This window comes from Phaethon lepturus, unplaced genomic scaffold (assembly GCF_000687285.1).
Source record: "Phaethon lepturus isolate BGI_N335 unplaced genomic scaffold, ASM68728v1 scaffold57128, whole genome shotgun sequence".
NCBI lineage: Eukaryota > Metazoa > Chordata > Aves > Phaethontiformes > Phaethontidae > Phaethon > Phaethon lepturus.
The window spans coordinates 11,262-25,238 of record NW_010556685.1 but is presented as its reverse complement, the minus strand read 5'-3'; the positions used below and the strand labels follow the sequence as shown (position 1 = coordinate 25,238).

At 36.7% G+C, this 13,977-nt stretch overlaps 1 protein-coding gene across 1 annotated transcript in view; it reads right to left on the bottom strand.

Moving 5' to 3' along the window:
• Nucleotides 1-4,059: 4,059 nt before the first annotated feature.
• Nucleotides 4,060-13,977, bottom strand: part of LOC104625006 (syntaxin-binding protein 5-like) — a gene marked incomplete at its 5' end in the record, with an annotated part of 19,838 nt that continues 9,920 nt past the window's right edge. The window contains 3 exons of the mRNA XM_010292524.1: nt 4,060-4,189; nt 8,000-8,172; nt 12,157-12,374. Of these exons, the coding sequence (XP_010290826.1) occupies nt 4,060-4,189; nt 8,000-8,172; nt 12,157-12,374 (521 nt within the window). The remainder of the gene's footprint in view (nt 4,190-7,999; nt 8,173-12,156; nt 12,375-13,977) is intronic.

Below are 13,977 nucleotides of genomic sequence, written 5' to 3'. Positions count from 1 at the left end.
CTACAGCTACCTGAAAGGGGGTTGTAGTGACGAGGATGTTGGTCCCTTCTCCCAAGTAACTAGCGATAGGATGAGAGGAAATGGCCTCAAGTTGCGCCAGGGGAGGTTTAGACTAGATATTAGGAAAAATGTCTTTACAGAGAGAGTGGTTAAGCATTGGAACAGGCTGCCCAGGGAGGTGGTGGAGTCACCATCACTGGAAGTGTTCAAAAAACGTGTGGATGTGGCGCTTCGGGACATGGTTTAGGGGGCATGGTGGTGTTGGGTTAATGGTTGGACTTGATGATCTTGAAGGTCCTTTCCAACTTAGTGTTCTGAGATTCTGTGATTCTGTGTGACCATCCACAGGATACATATGCCAAACTCTTGCACTGCATTGTTGGAGACTTCATTGAGACAGGAATATTATATACTGACAATTATTCTGCAGAAGTCTCTCCTTTTCTGTCAGACTGCAGTTTTAACTTCCAGAGTGAAAGGATTACAGGTACAGCCACAAGGAAACTCAAAACCCCAAACCATGCTCAATCAGATTAGGAATCATTTGTGATCAAGTTTTGTCATTTTATGCCAAAAGTGACTAAGATGGTCTGTTCAAAGCCCTGCAAGATATTTAAGCACTCAGTTCACACTAAAAAAGTGAGCTGTGCACTCACCTCCACCTGACTCTTGTTAATAGAGTTCTAAAATATCTTAAAGGAGATATATGAATTTGTGTGTGGAAAAACAATAGGGAAAGCGAGAAGTAACGAGATGGAGGAAGGGGAAGCAGGGTAGATAGAACATTTTCCTCTGTTGTACCTTTTCTTCTTCCTCTGCTTCCATTATAAAAAAGAGGGTTCCATATAGCAAATGGAAAAGGTAAAGGGTGAAAATGAGGTGAGTTTTTCTTATTTGTCAAACTGGCAAATTAAGGCACCATCTACAACAGTGGCTCGAATTCTGCTGGTTGTTACTACACCATGTTTTCTACCCTTGAGTTAACACTGACTTTAGTACGGCATCTATGGAAATACTATGAACATAGTCTTTTTTTCCCCATTGACTTTTCACTGATCTGTAGCTTAAGCAGCTACCAATATATACCAGCTTAAAGGGTGTACAAATACACTTTTATTTGGCAATGTTTTGTGCTTATGTGTAAAGATCATAAGGTGTACTGAGGAATAAATTCCATGTTTTATGAATGGAGAATAATATCTGTTTCAGAAATTACTAAACCTGTTTTGATTAATAGAAGAACAAAATAACTTTTAAGAGTTTTCCTGGGACAAAAAGGAACACTACCAGTCACACTTGCCAGAAGACCATTCTATGCAAAGTTTTATATGTCTTCATGTTCCTTGACACAAATTGACTGAGAAAGAATAGTAAAAAGTTATTTTGCTATTTGGTTTTGGCATGCTTGTATTTTGCTTTAAAGTATATGCTAATAGGCATTGTCAGAGAAAGGATATTGAAGTAAAAAAGATTACTGGTGTAAAGTGTGACAGCAATTCCTCTGTTCATAAGTGCCTGTGTTCTAGGTGGAGAATAAAGGAATAAAAATGATGAGTGTCCATCTCATCTGCTAATAATTTAGGCAACAAAAATTATAGTCATTAACATTTTGAAAATTATTAACCTGAGATTTATTAATTTTGGAAAACATGAGTCACAAGAAGAGCTCTTGAAGAGATAATTCACTCTGTGGACAGCAAATCAACAAAATGGATCATCACTTCATGGTCTGCATTTTTCTAAACTTCTCTAAGTTCACACACAAGAATAGATACATTATTTCTTATACCTAAAAAAATTACTTTACTAAGAAAAATCAGAAATTGGTCATTAATATTATAACACTTCTGAGGAATTATAAGAAAATTTAGACAGACATTACTATTAACAAGGCTTAAGATAAATTGCTAACATTGCAAGTCTTCACAAAATCAAATACAAAATAGGCACAATGAATTTTTCAATTTTGAGTGATTAGTAGAATTAGTTGCTAGGAGATGTTCTATTCTGTGGGTATCTTTCACGGAAATTTTATAAAATCCTCATCAGACATTTCTTGACAATTAATATGTAGATTGGCTGAAAATTTTTATCACAGGAGCTGGTACAAATTTTCAGCGACTGTTTTCAGGCCAACAGAACATACTTTAAAACAAAGTTATTATTTGTATTTAACCCTGTAGATCTTCAGTTGTACTTGAAACATTTTGTAAATATTTCTTTTCTGCTTTCATAACATAAAGAAGTTTTTTTATGATTCATTTCAACAGAAATAAAGCAGGTATTAAGATTTTAAATTTGTAGCTTGGTTAAAAAGCTTTGTTAAAAGCAAAAAAATTACATTAAATAAAATTTCACAATGTCTGAATTGTTTTATCTTTTCTAGGGATAACGTTTTTTTATATCCTGCTTTAGACCTGTTTCATGGCTCCAGTAACATCAGGGACACTAAGTTCCTATTATTTGAAGTATACAGTTACAGAAATCAAAGTAATTAAAAGAATAATGGAAGCAGACACTCCAGAACACACTTACTATCCTATGCCTTCCTCCTAGTTAAACTGATTATTATAGGAAAAAAATCCGGGCAAAAGATGACCTAAATAACCCCACAAATAGCATGGCAAAAATGACATAGCCTCAAGCTTTAGGCTGAAGTGGCACAGTTTTTCCACATTGTGAGGCTAGATATCAGGAGAAAACTAAAGTATTAAGCAAAAATTCTGACGAAAGATAGAATTGTACCTTGTCTATATAGGCCCAAGGAAAAAGTTGACAGAGGCAAGAGAGAGGGGGAGAGAAGAGACTGCAGAAGAAATTTAAAGAAATAGGCCTTTCTTGGGTTGCTTTTGTAGGAAAGTTAAATTTAGGTTATGGGGCTTTTTTATTAATACATGCATTTATTTCTGAAGCACTCATGTACTTAGTATACGGTGTTTTAAAGGAGGCTGTCCTGTAAACTATTACTGCTCCCAGCAAAGGAACCGATAATTTAAAGCATTTGATTGAATCAGGTGTGTTTCGGAAACCACTGTGAGTACTGGGAGAACTCAGAACAATGAGCCGCTTACAAGTAAGAGAACAGTGTGATTGTTCCTGGAGTCAGATGCTGCCTTCAGGCCTGAGACCTGCAAGGGAACCAATTAGGCAACACCCAACAATTTGCACAAGTGACAAATGCATCTTGGTACGGTAAAACAAAAGAAATTTCTAGAATTTCCATGAATAGGAAACTCTCTGGAAATTCAGGCCAAAGACCTGACAAAACAGCCCCCGAACAACAATATTTTTGCACAACTGTAAAGGCTCTGCACAAAAGTGCCAAGGTCTCTGAAGAGAGTCAAGGGACTTGCTGAAAATCAGTAGGAGTCAGACACCTAACACCCACTACAGCCTAGAGTTTTTTTTGGAGTAACACATTCTCCAAGGAAAACTATTTTAATACATCTGGGCAACTCTCAGTGAGAGAAAACATTAAAAATTGGCAAATAAATTGAGCCTGAGGAAAAAAAATTACACACAGATACACTCACTTGCATTTCTACACAGAATTTAGCATGTGAATGTTCCTTATTCGATTTTCAATTTCAGGTTTCTAGTTCTCTTGCAAACAGAGATTAGCACAGACATAAAAATGCTGTTTTCAGAAGACAACTTCAACTAAGATATGATGTCATGATAAATGACATTTAACACTTAATCACATCCCCATTTGCTACGAAATGTATTTCACCTTTGTGATCCTTTCAGAATAAGTTTTAAAATTACAGATTTGAAAGGTAATTAGATTTCATTTGAAAGGATGGACAGAATAATTTGAAGAGATTCAGTCTTTTAAATAGGAACAGTAGAAATATTGGCAAGCATGGCAGTTTATCATCTCATATTACAATCTTTATGTGAGTTCAAATAATTTTTCCTCAAGAATCTGAGTTATAGCACCTTTTGATTATTTATACTCTGACTTTAACCATCTGCAGGAAACTTCAAAGTATAATTGGAAAATACACGATTTAGTGCAATAAACAATAAATCAATGCAATCTTAATTTTGAGTTACTTACAGTCCATAGGCAGAGTTCACAGCAAGACTGGTAATCTGCTGTGGAGGCTCACCATCCACCCACACCAACTGAATTACGAGATCTGCTTGGTATCCAGGAGGCATTCGCACAGGTCGAGTCTTAACACTAGGAAGAAGAGGCACAAAATGAGAACAAACAAACAAACAGACTGGGCCATAAATAACAACTGCTTCTCTTGAGAAAACACTAGTCAAGCACAATCCCTTAGTAACTCCAGAGCAGCACCAGCACTTGCAGCACACGTACAGGGAGACGAGGCATTCCGATCAGAACAACGGTGTTTTGGAGGAATTCCAGGTTTTGACTTTCATTTGTGTTGCAGAAACCAATCTGAAAACTTCAACACTCCCTACAAGAGCAGCTGTAGAGAAGATGTAGGTGGGAGTCAATAAAAATAATTTTTGCTTAATCGTTTTGGTTTGATTTTCCTTTTGCAGAGTATTTTCTTACGCTATATGATGCACACTTAAAAATTAATAATGAATAATCAATTTGAAAGGAAAAGCTAAAATACTTTCTTCTGAAACTTTGAAACAGGATATTTCTGTACTTTTGGTACTTTTTTTGCTGTGAAGTGAAGCATGACAGAAAAAAGCAAAGAGGCAAGAGAAGATGAGAAGATGTACCCTTCTGCAGCGGACCCCACCATTGCATATTCAAGACTTATGGACCTGACAATTCTATTTGTCCATTTAGTGCAAACAAGTCCTGTTTCCTTCTTAGGAGAATAATCACCTAATATGTGATCTGGTCTTAATGAATGAATGCTTCCTACGTAAAATCTGATATAATTGTTAACACCTCTTCATACTTCATATTCTGTTACGGCAAGTTCAGTGATTTGCAAAGTAGGTGGTGAAGGTGTATGTATTAAGGGGGAGAGTAAGAACCGAACACTTCCATATGACTGCTTTATGTGTGTTCTTGACTGGTAGAACCTAACATGATGATACACTGAAAGAAGATATTATGCAATAATGGCAATACTTTGAGGTATTCGTGTTATTCATTGGAGTTATTGGAGTTCCAACAAATATCTGTCAAGGCAATGCATTTATCCTTTTCTTCTAAACAAACTACCGTGAGACTGACAATGGCTGCAGAATTAATTCTGATCTTCTAAACCATGTTTTTATTATACTATTTTTCCAATGTGCTTTTAAAAACATGCTGAAAATATTAAGAGAACTTGAAGTGCCTTCTAAGTTTTCTTTCAGCTTGTTGCTATCTGAGCAAAAAAAGCAAACACCTTTCTTTCTATTTTTCACTGCAAATTTGAGGATCTTCTTTGGTAAAATGGATGTTATTTCACAGGGATTTTCTCTAAGCATAAATAAGTTGTAGTTGGTGAAAGACCGTGAGACTGGAATAAAATCGTTTCAGATGTCATGATTTGGTTTGTCATTCCCATGTTCCCGTGACACCTTCCATTTTAAGAAAAACATCTTTAAGGATGTTGAAGCCATTTCCCTGGTTTCACTAACCATCTTGCTTGAACAGTAATGTTGATAATGTTCTTCACCTTGTTTTGGATGGCTTTTTTTGAAGTATTTGTATTATAAGGCTAAACAGACTGAAGGAGTATGCGCAGAAGGATGTAGATACTTCAGTGATTTCCTTTACAAGTTCGTGTTATACTACACTGAATTTGATCGTTGCCAAGTTTTGTTTTTCAGTTTTCCTCATGAGATAATCACAGGCAGTTCATTATCATTTTGGAGCTACTTGGAGCTACTGTCAAAACCCTGGATTGACCTCATTCTGGGATGATACTAAAAGTCTCGAACAAAGACTTACATTCTGGGTACAGCTTTTTGACAACAGCGTTTACGTCAAAAATATTTAACTGGCTAGTAACAAATAAATCAGTTTCTTATATTATTATAGCTGCATATTTGATTATAAAGTCTTCTGAAATAAGCAAGAACAGTATTTATTCCACACTGCTGCTTGACTCTCTTGGTAGTGTTTACTTTTGATTTCAGAAAAATGCCAAGTTTTAATTGCTTCAGCCCCTTCAATCACTTGCTTTCTAGTAACTATTTGCAGGCACAAACACATTTGGTCATCCTGACTTCTGACTAGCAAAAATTACGTCGTGTGGAGTGCCACCCATTTGCTGTAACAAGATTGAGAAGCAGATATGAAAGTAAACACAATGGAGCCAGGATTAAAAGCTAGTTTGCATATACAATTTTATGTATATACAACTATCAATATACTTCAAGTTGTGCACTCGCCCTCCATTTGTAGGTGGCTGCAGCTTTATGTTATCACTGTATCTTACATTCTGTACTGCTGCCGACCTGAATGACTTGCATATAAAGTCAACAGCATCACCCAGGTCTCCACTGGGTTTTCTGTGTTTCCAGCACTACTTTCATCTCATCATCATAGTTCTTAGAGCAGAAGTTTTTTGACAGAAAAGGAATATGGACCCGCTTAGGGATTCGGGGCAAAGCGTGGCTATTTATATGACTTCCCTTATTGAAAAGGATGAGAGTGTACACACTATACTTCTTTATAAAGGTAAGAGGGAGTATGCCAGCAGTTCTAGTGATATAATTACTTTGACTTTGAAAAATCACTTCTCTGCCAAAATAAGTTTATATTTACTTTGTGTAAAATGGGACAAAAATCAGTTGGCCAGCTTAATGTGAGATTATATGGAGTTAAGCAAACTTCTAAAAACTAACCAGCAGAATCTCTACTGCTTCATTACAGCTTTTTTGTATCCAAGATGATTAACAACTCCTCTCCTCCCCAGACCAAATCAAATAAGGATCCCTTAAGGGAAAATCTTAGCTACTGAAATAATTGATCGCTTTCTTGCTGATTTCAATGTCGTAAATAGATTTCACATTGGGATTTTTTAATAACTTCTCTCTACCTCTTCTATAGATTTTCATGGTTTACATTAATGATTAAACTGAGGTCTGAGGTTCAACTGCCTGACTGCATGAGGTGGGCAAATGAACAGGATGCCAAAAAAATACTGTTAACTTTGCAAGAACAATGTCACGATATGGCTTTTAAATGCTAACACTGTTTTCGGGAGCTCAACAGACAAAGTATCTGCAAAGTCAGGCAATGTTCATTTAAACCGCTTTTGAAATAATTGAGGCATTTAAAATATTTAGTAATAATTAGACTGAAATAATAATGAATTCACTGAAATGAGAGCAATTGTTATCAGCAGTGCACTATAATTGCTGGAAAATTACAGTTTATGGAGTTTGGTACAGAATTCTGTTTTGAGACTACTCAAACCCATAATTTATCTGCCTTATTAGTAAGAACATATTAATCTACTCCAAACAGTGGCAATGTGTACCCTAGCAGACAACAATTTGCTTCTTTCTAAAGATTAAACATATATACACTTCCACACAGTGAAACTGTTTCATAATTGTATATTTTAAAGATTGTTTCTTGAGTATGAATGCCATTTCCATCCCTTACACACCATAAAATGCGTATAATTCTTTCACAAAGAAAGATTTTAGTGTTATACTAATTAATCAAGGAGGGAAAGCTTTGCACATGTCTGCTTTATAGAAATCTCTTTCCAAACTGAAAAAAGGTTCCTCAGAAATTCCTTGATTTATTCTGTAGTGCTTGTTTTCCATTCAAAATAGTGGGTATGAGATGAAGATTTGCTTCTAGATCATATTGGAAAACTACAGTCGAACCTTTACTGTAATTGTTTATCTTCTCCATAATTACTTCTAGCCCTTTAAAATACCTTGTTAATTATTTTGCCTTAATTCTTTTGTTTGTTTCATATTCTGGTTTCTCTTTTTGTGTCACATACATACGATCAACCTCTTTTTCGTGTTAGTTGACTGATTGTTAATAGAACAGAAAGGAATGCTTTTTAGAAAGATAAATCTTTGAACAATGGCATAGACTTACCTAAGACATGGGATACTATCCTTCATCGTACCTTCGCATGCTACAGTGTTGGTACTGCCTGAAAGGCTCTTTAAAGAAGGAAACTGGGAGGAGGCATCTGGAAATGGAGGAATTATTTCCGGTTCAGGAGTAATGATATCTTCTACTTCATACTGAAGTCGTACCTCTAATGACTTAAATAAATAAAAAGCTAAGTTATAATTTAATAAAGCAAGCTGCTGAAAGTTCTGTTACTTTCAAATAGCTATCAGTAAGCCTTTTTTAAAAAACATCCCCCCCCATTTATCATTATCATTTGCAGGCAAAGAATACTGTCATTTGTTATTTATACAGCCTAACAGCAACACCAGATAGGAACTAGTCATCTACCCTGCGCTGACGGAGAAATACATAGCTATATTCTTCCAGCCATGACTTTGATTCAAGCCTTTTATTGTAAGTGAAAGGGAAGAATACCAGTTTCCACAAAAGAGAAGTTAACCACTCACCCCCAAATAAATAATATTTCAGCATAAGTAGGTACTATTCAGGATAGATGTCATGAAAATTTTCTGCCTATTGTCCTATCTTTTTCCTAAGCAAATTCATTACAAAAATGATTGTCAGCTGTGCTTCCTTATTGCTAGTACAACAGCGTCTCTACATGAGAGGCTTTAGCCAGGATGCAGAAGCCTGAGAGTGTGGGTAGTACTGATGAACAAACTTCATTTGCCCATAGGTGGGGGTCAGGAAATCAGAGATAACAGCACAGAGTTCCGTATTCCTTAGACTGAACATGAGTTTGGCAGATCCTAGAAAGCAAAGTTCAAACCAGTTACCTTTTCCTTTCCTTCTGGGCTCTCCAGATAGGGGAAAGGAGACCACCCAGGCCCAACCACCCTTCAGTTCTTTTCACTCATTCAGGAAACCTTACCTGAAGGACTCCAAAACACAGGGGAAACTGGAGAGGGAGCTCAAATCTATATAAGTAATCATCTCAAAGCATCACCGTAAATATTGGGCAATTCTTTCTACCTCATGAATTGTCCAAGGAGATCCCTATTTTGAAAAGAATAAGAAACAAGGTACAGCCCTCAAAGAGATGAGGTGTTGGGATGCTAGCTGCATAGTAATTGCAGTGCCGGTACCTTGAAGTGATCAGAAGCAATTGCAGATGTAGACACTGCAAACTCCATCTTAGTTACTGATCTCTCACTGAGACATCATCTGTACCAGAATGGATATGACAGTATTATGAAAATAGCTAAGTTTTATGAGAATCGGGAGATAAAGATCAGTACTGAAGGCCCTCCTGTTCCTCAACCATTGCGTTAAAACACAGAAGGTTTCAGAACAAAGTGATTCTGATCAATCAGAAAAGAAAGGGTCCTTTTTCAAAATTTCACTTTTGTTTTCTCTTGCAAAATCCATGGATTTTTTTTTACCTGAATCAGCTAAGAAACCTATGGACAACATTTGCCTTCAGAGACTAATGAGGGGAATATTGAGTTCAGGAAAATCTAATCCCCTGGAAGTAACTGCTGCTGACCTAAACAATTTATAATGCTGTTTCATCTTCATACAGGACCGGAATAACTGTTGAGGAGTGTGTTATTCTGCTTGCCATGTTAGAAGTGTATTCATCATTCTTTGGATGTCTTTCTCTGTGTCTTCCTTTTTCTATTAAAATTAATTTTGTTAAGTTCTAGCTATTGTCCATTTGCAGAGAGAGGAAAAATTTAGGCTAATAACATGACTGTGAATTTGTTTTACATTGTGGTCCCTTCTTTGACTGGACCTTAAAACAGACAAGGTATAGACCTGTTGTACAAATTTATTTTGACACATGGTAAAGATCTTTTTGGAGGATCCTATCACTAGGTGCGTTAATTTTCCTTTCTACATTCAAAGTAGTGTAAATTTCTTCTCTATGGTTCTTCTGAAGAGCTTTGAAGATGAGCTTCACTGACGGAAGACTGATCCCTGAGAAAGTGATCATGTTTAATAGATACCTAGATATCCCTTTGAGACAGGATGGAGTGGATGCAGATAAGAAAAGAACAACAACAGCAGCAAATGCTTTTTACATAACTGCATGGCAATGACTCCAAGGTTAGGTACGAAGCAGAATTTGTCTCATGCGTACTACTTGCCTCCAGGATCTGATATTGAATGATGCAAATAACTCTTCTATTGAGGAAATCCCAGTCACAACCTCTAAGGCATATTCATCAGCACACTTCCCTGCTACATGGAGAAACCTTTGAGTAGCCTCCATGGTTCCCATTTACCACAGCGATAACATTACAAGACTGTTGTCAGGCAGTCAAACCAACGTAGGGTCCTTAAAATTCTGGGGTTGGTAGGTTGGACTCAAGGTGAGTTCAGCCTGGCTGCTAGAGAAGGGAGGACACTGAAGTGCTAGAAGTTGGGCTCACCTCAGGCAGCAAAGAAATCCTGAGACTGACCAGCTCAGTTTCAGTATAGACAAAGCCAGGCAGCCTGAAGTAAGGTACACATTGCAAACAAAAGTCCCATACTTTTTATTAAAAAGTCCCCTACCATTTAAGAGTGAAGACTTGAATGCTTGCAGCAAAAATGCAGAAACCAAGAGATGAGGCCCATCTCAGGGCTGCACAAAACCCAGGGGAACTCAGTGACTATGCCACCAAGATTAGGTCATACAAAAGCAACCCTTCAGAGAACGATTCCTCATATAAATGGTTCTTAATTACAGATGAAATCTGAGAAACTGTTAAATTGCACACATTATAACACTTTAGAAAATACCAGTTCTGATGCAATTCATCCACAAAAGTACAAGACAGAACAATAAAGAAATTAAATGATAGGTAATAAAAGATAAGGTGCATTTGCTATGGAACAATGTAAGAATACTGAAATGTAGTAATTTTGGTAGCATTATACATGAGCTGGTCAGTAAGGTGAAATTAGTGCGTATTAGTTTTATAACTTTCCTGAAAGAATATGCTCAGCTAGCTTAATAATTGCCTCTGGGGGGAAAAAATGAGAGGAAAACAACAGAACAGCTATATGTAACGAACTTCCTTACCAGATGGCACATGGCTACAGGCCAGAAGTGACACAAGTTTTTGCCAGGTTAGAACTATAGACTTTCTAAAGTACACTAAAATAGCGTGAAAAGGAAAAGAACTGTAATCAGGGAAAGTGGAAAACGGAAGGGAAATTTTGTGTCAGCCCCTGGGGTTTGCTGCGAGCTGGCAGATGCAATGAAATCCTTTCTGGCAAGAGAGCGTCCGGAGTTGCAAACTGTTCTCCCGCGCCAGAGAACGGCAAGCCGGAGGGGGAGGCAGTCATGTTTAGTCTGGCGTTGCCTTCAGAGTAGCCTCCTGTTAAACTTCTTAGACTTAAGAATTATAAATGCTGTTCAGCCACATTGTTCGCAGTGGTTGTGGCTCCTGTGCAAAAATGCAGGGTTTAAAGCAAAGTCAGACTTGCTGTACAACAGCGGTAGGTACCAGGTTCTGCCTGAACCAAGGTGACTGCTTAAGATACGGAAACAGAAAAACGAGTATATGAACAGGATCAAGCAACAGAAAGCTTAGGAAAACATCAAGTGCTTAGCCATAAATAATCTGGTATGTCATATAGCATCCATTTTTAGGGAAACAAAGTTTGCGTAAGCAAGCAAAAAAATCAACTCTTTTTATTTTCTTGAAGCCAATGATAATTTTCAGTCCCCTTGTGGTATAAACACTATAAAGGCACATTAAAGAGATTAAATACTTGAGTTAAAAACAGCATTACTATGTATACACTCCGTGTACATTATCTGATAAAAACATACAGCAGCCAGTATTTTTAGAGCAGGTAAGTACACAGAGATTTAATGTATCATAAAGTCTAAAAGCAGATTTTTCCTAAAAGCTGAAATCTGTACTGTATATTACCATTAAAGCAAAAAAGTGGAGAGTTGGCTTCCAAAACTCAGTTATATTTTTGTCACTAACAAAAGTAGGACAAATCCTAAGTAGGATCAAGATTTCACTCAAAAGGTTTAAAATTGAATGTCCCTAAACCTATACTTATACAGATTGATATTAATTTTATTCAACTATATAAGCACGGACACAGCAAGGCAATTTGATTTAGAAGTTATGTTCTGTTTTAAGAGAGTAAAATTCTGAAGGACTTACTGCAATTTCAGTATTTACTTCATGTTTGCTGAACCTGTAAACGACCACATATGCAGAAACTCCTGCCACACAGAAAATTCGGCTTTCAGGACACCAGCACATCATCTGAACAGCAAAAGGATCTTCTTCCACAATCTCAGCTGTTGCTTTTCCTTCTCCCAGTTTCTGTTTTTCAAAGACCTTTGATGTTTTTAATTTGTACAACATCTGTAGAGTAACTGGAATATATTAAAACATATAAAAAATACTGACTAACATTAAGCAAACCAGTTACAAAATTCCTCAGTTCCCATTTTCTTTTCAGTTGTGGCATAACAAGGAGCCTTATGCAGGCCTAGAGAAGACGGGTATTATACAACGTAGATATTATTCTGGTACATAGTACCGGTAGGATATGTATTTAATATTTCCAAAAAGAATATTTGCCTGTTGAATACTTCTTAGTACTTTCTGGGACAAGATGTCAGAGGTGAATGTTAACCATCGTGTCCATCATGAGGCTTATACTCAGCGTTATAGAGAGGCTCTGATAATGTTGCTATTTTCCTAATGAGATGTGAAACTAAGATTTCATTTGTCTGATGTTATTGTTTTGCTAGAACACAAAGACTGCATAGCACTTTAAGGGAAAACATTAGGAAAGTGTTCTGGGGGTCTGGGCAACACAAAGACTTTCTGAACAAGCAGGAGTTCTAAAATGTGTTGAATTTCTTGGCCAATAAGTATATCTGTATTTATACTTTTATATTTATAAACCCTAAATATCCAGAAGCCTTTGTCAAGACTAGAACTCCACTGCAATGAATTCTGGAGGTAACGGAGGTATTATAACTAACTCCATTTTGTTTTATTGACATTCCTCCCTGTTTATTACTACTTTACATTAATTTATCAGTGGCATTAATTAATAACTGCATAAGGTCAGAAGAGGTCAGTCAGGCCCAGGACCTATAAAGGTGTGTGTATATACATGAAGGCAAAGCTGTTCCATACATTAGTGTAATTGTGGTAGGTCAGTCTAGCTAGTTTGTGTAACAAGAGCAACAAAAAGATGGAAGAACGGTGTTTTAGTTATGTAACCAGATGACAAACACACTGAAATTACATCTTCATTTTGCAGTGCAGATATATTGCAGGAGTTTTAGGATATAACGTTTTTTATATTTTTAAAAGTTTTAGCATATAAAACGCTCCCAAATTTCCGCAAACTACAGCAAGTGCTTCTGTAATGAGTACGTAATTCTTCCTGCCTTCTGTGGTGGTGGAAGAGGCCTCAGGATGCCCTTAGTCCCAGTGGCAAATCTAGAGTGGCACTTTAAATAAGACATCATGGGTCCATGCATGCCAGGACTAGAAAAATTACAGAATCATAAGGCACAAGTACAAGGCGAGACTTTCTCTGCTTCTGAGAATTACTAGGTACCATCTGCAACAAGGACAAACAAGAACCAGCGATGGCTTTTGAGTAAAGATATATTTGGAAAACTGCTTCAGTGGTTTAGCAATTCCCTGTCTCCCACAAATCTGTGTTTTCAGATGCAAAATTACACAATTAAAATATGTCTAAAAGCGAGGTATTTTGTGCCTTCAAATACCAGTAGGATATTATGTTTGCTATAAAATCTCAAATGAAATTTGAACCCTATTAAAAAAGTTAAGACTTTGTAACAATTAAAACTTTGTAAATAAAAAGTACCAAGTACAGTACCAGTAATGCAGTATATGCCCCACAAAGCAGGATTAAGACCAGGACATCAGAGGTGCAATGAAAGTACCACTACTGTTGAAGGGATTGTGAATATTCATGATCATTTATGCTTT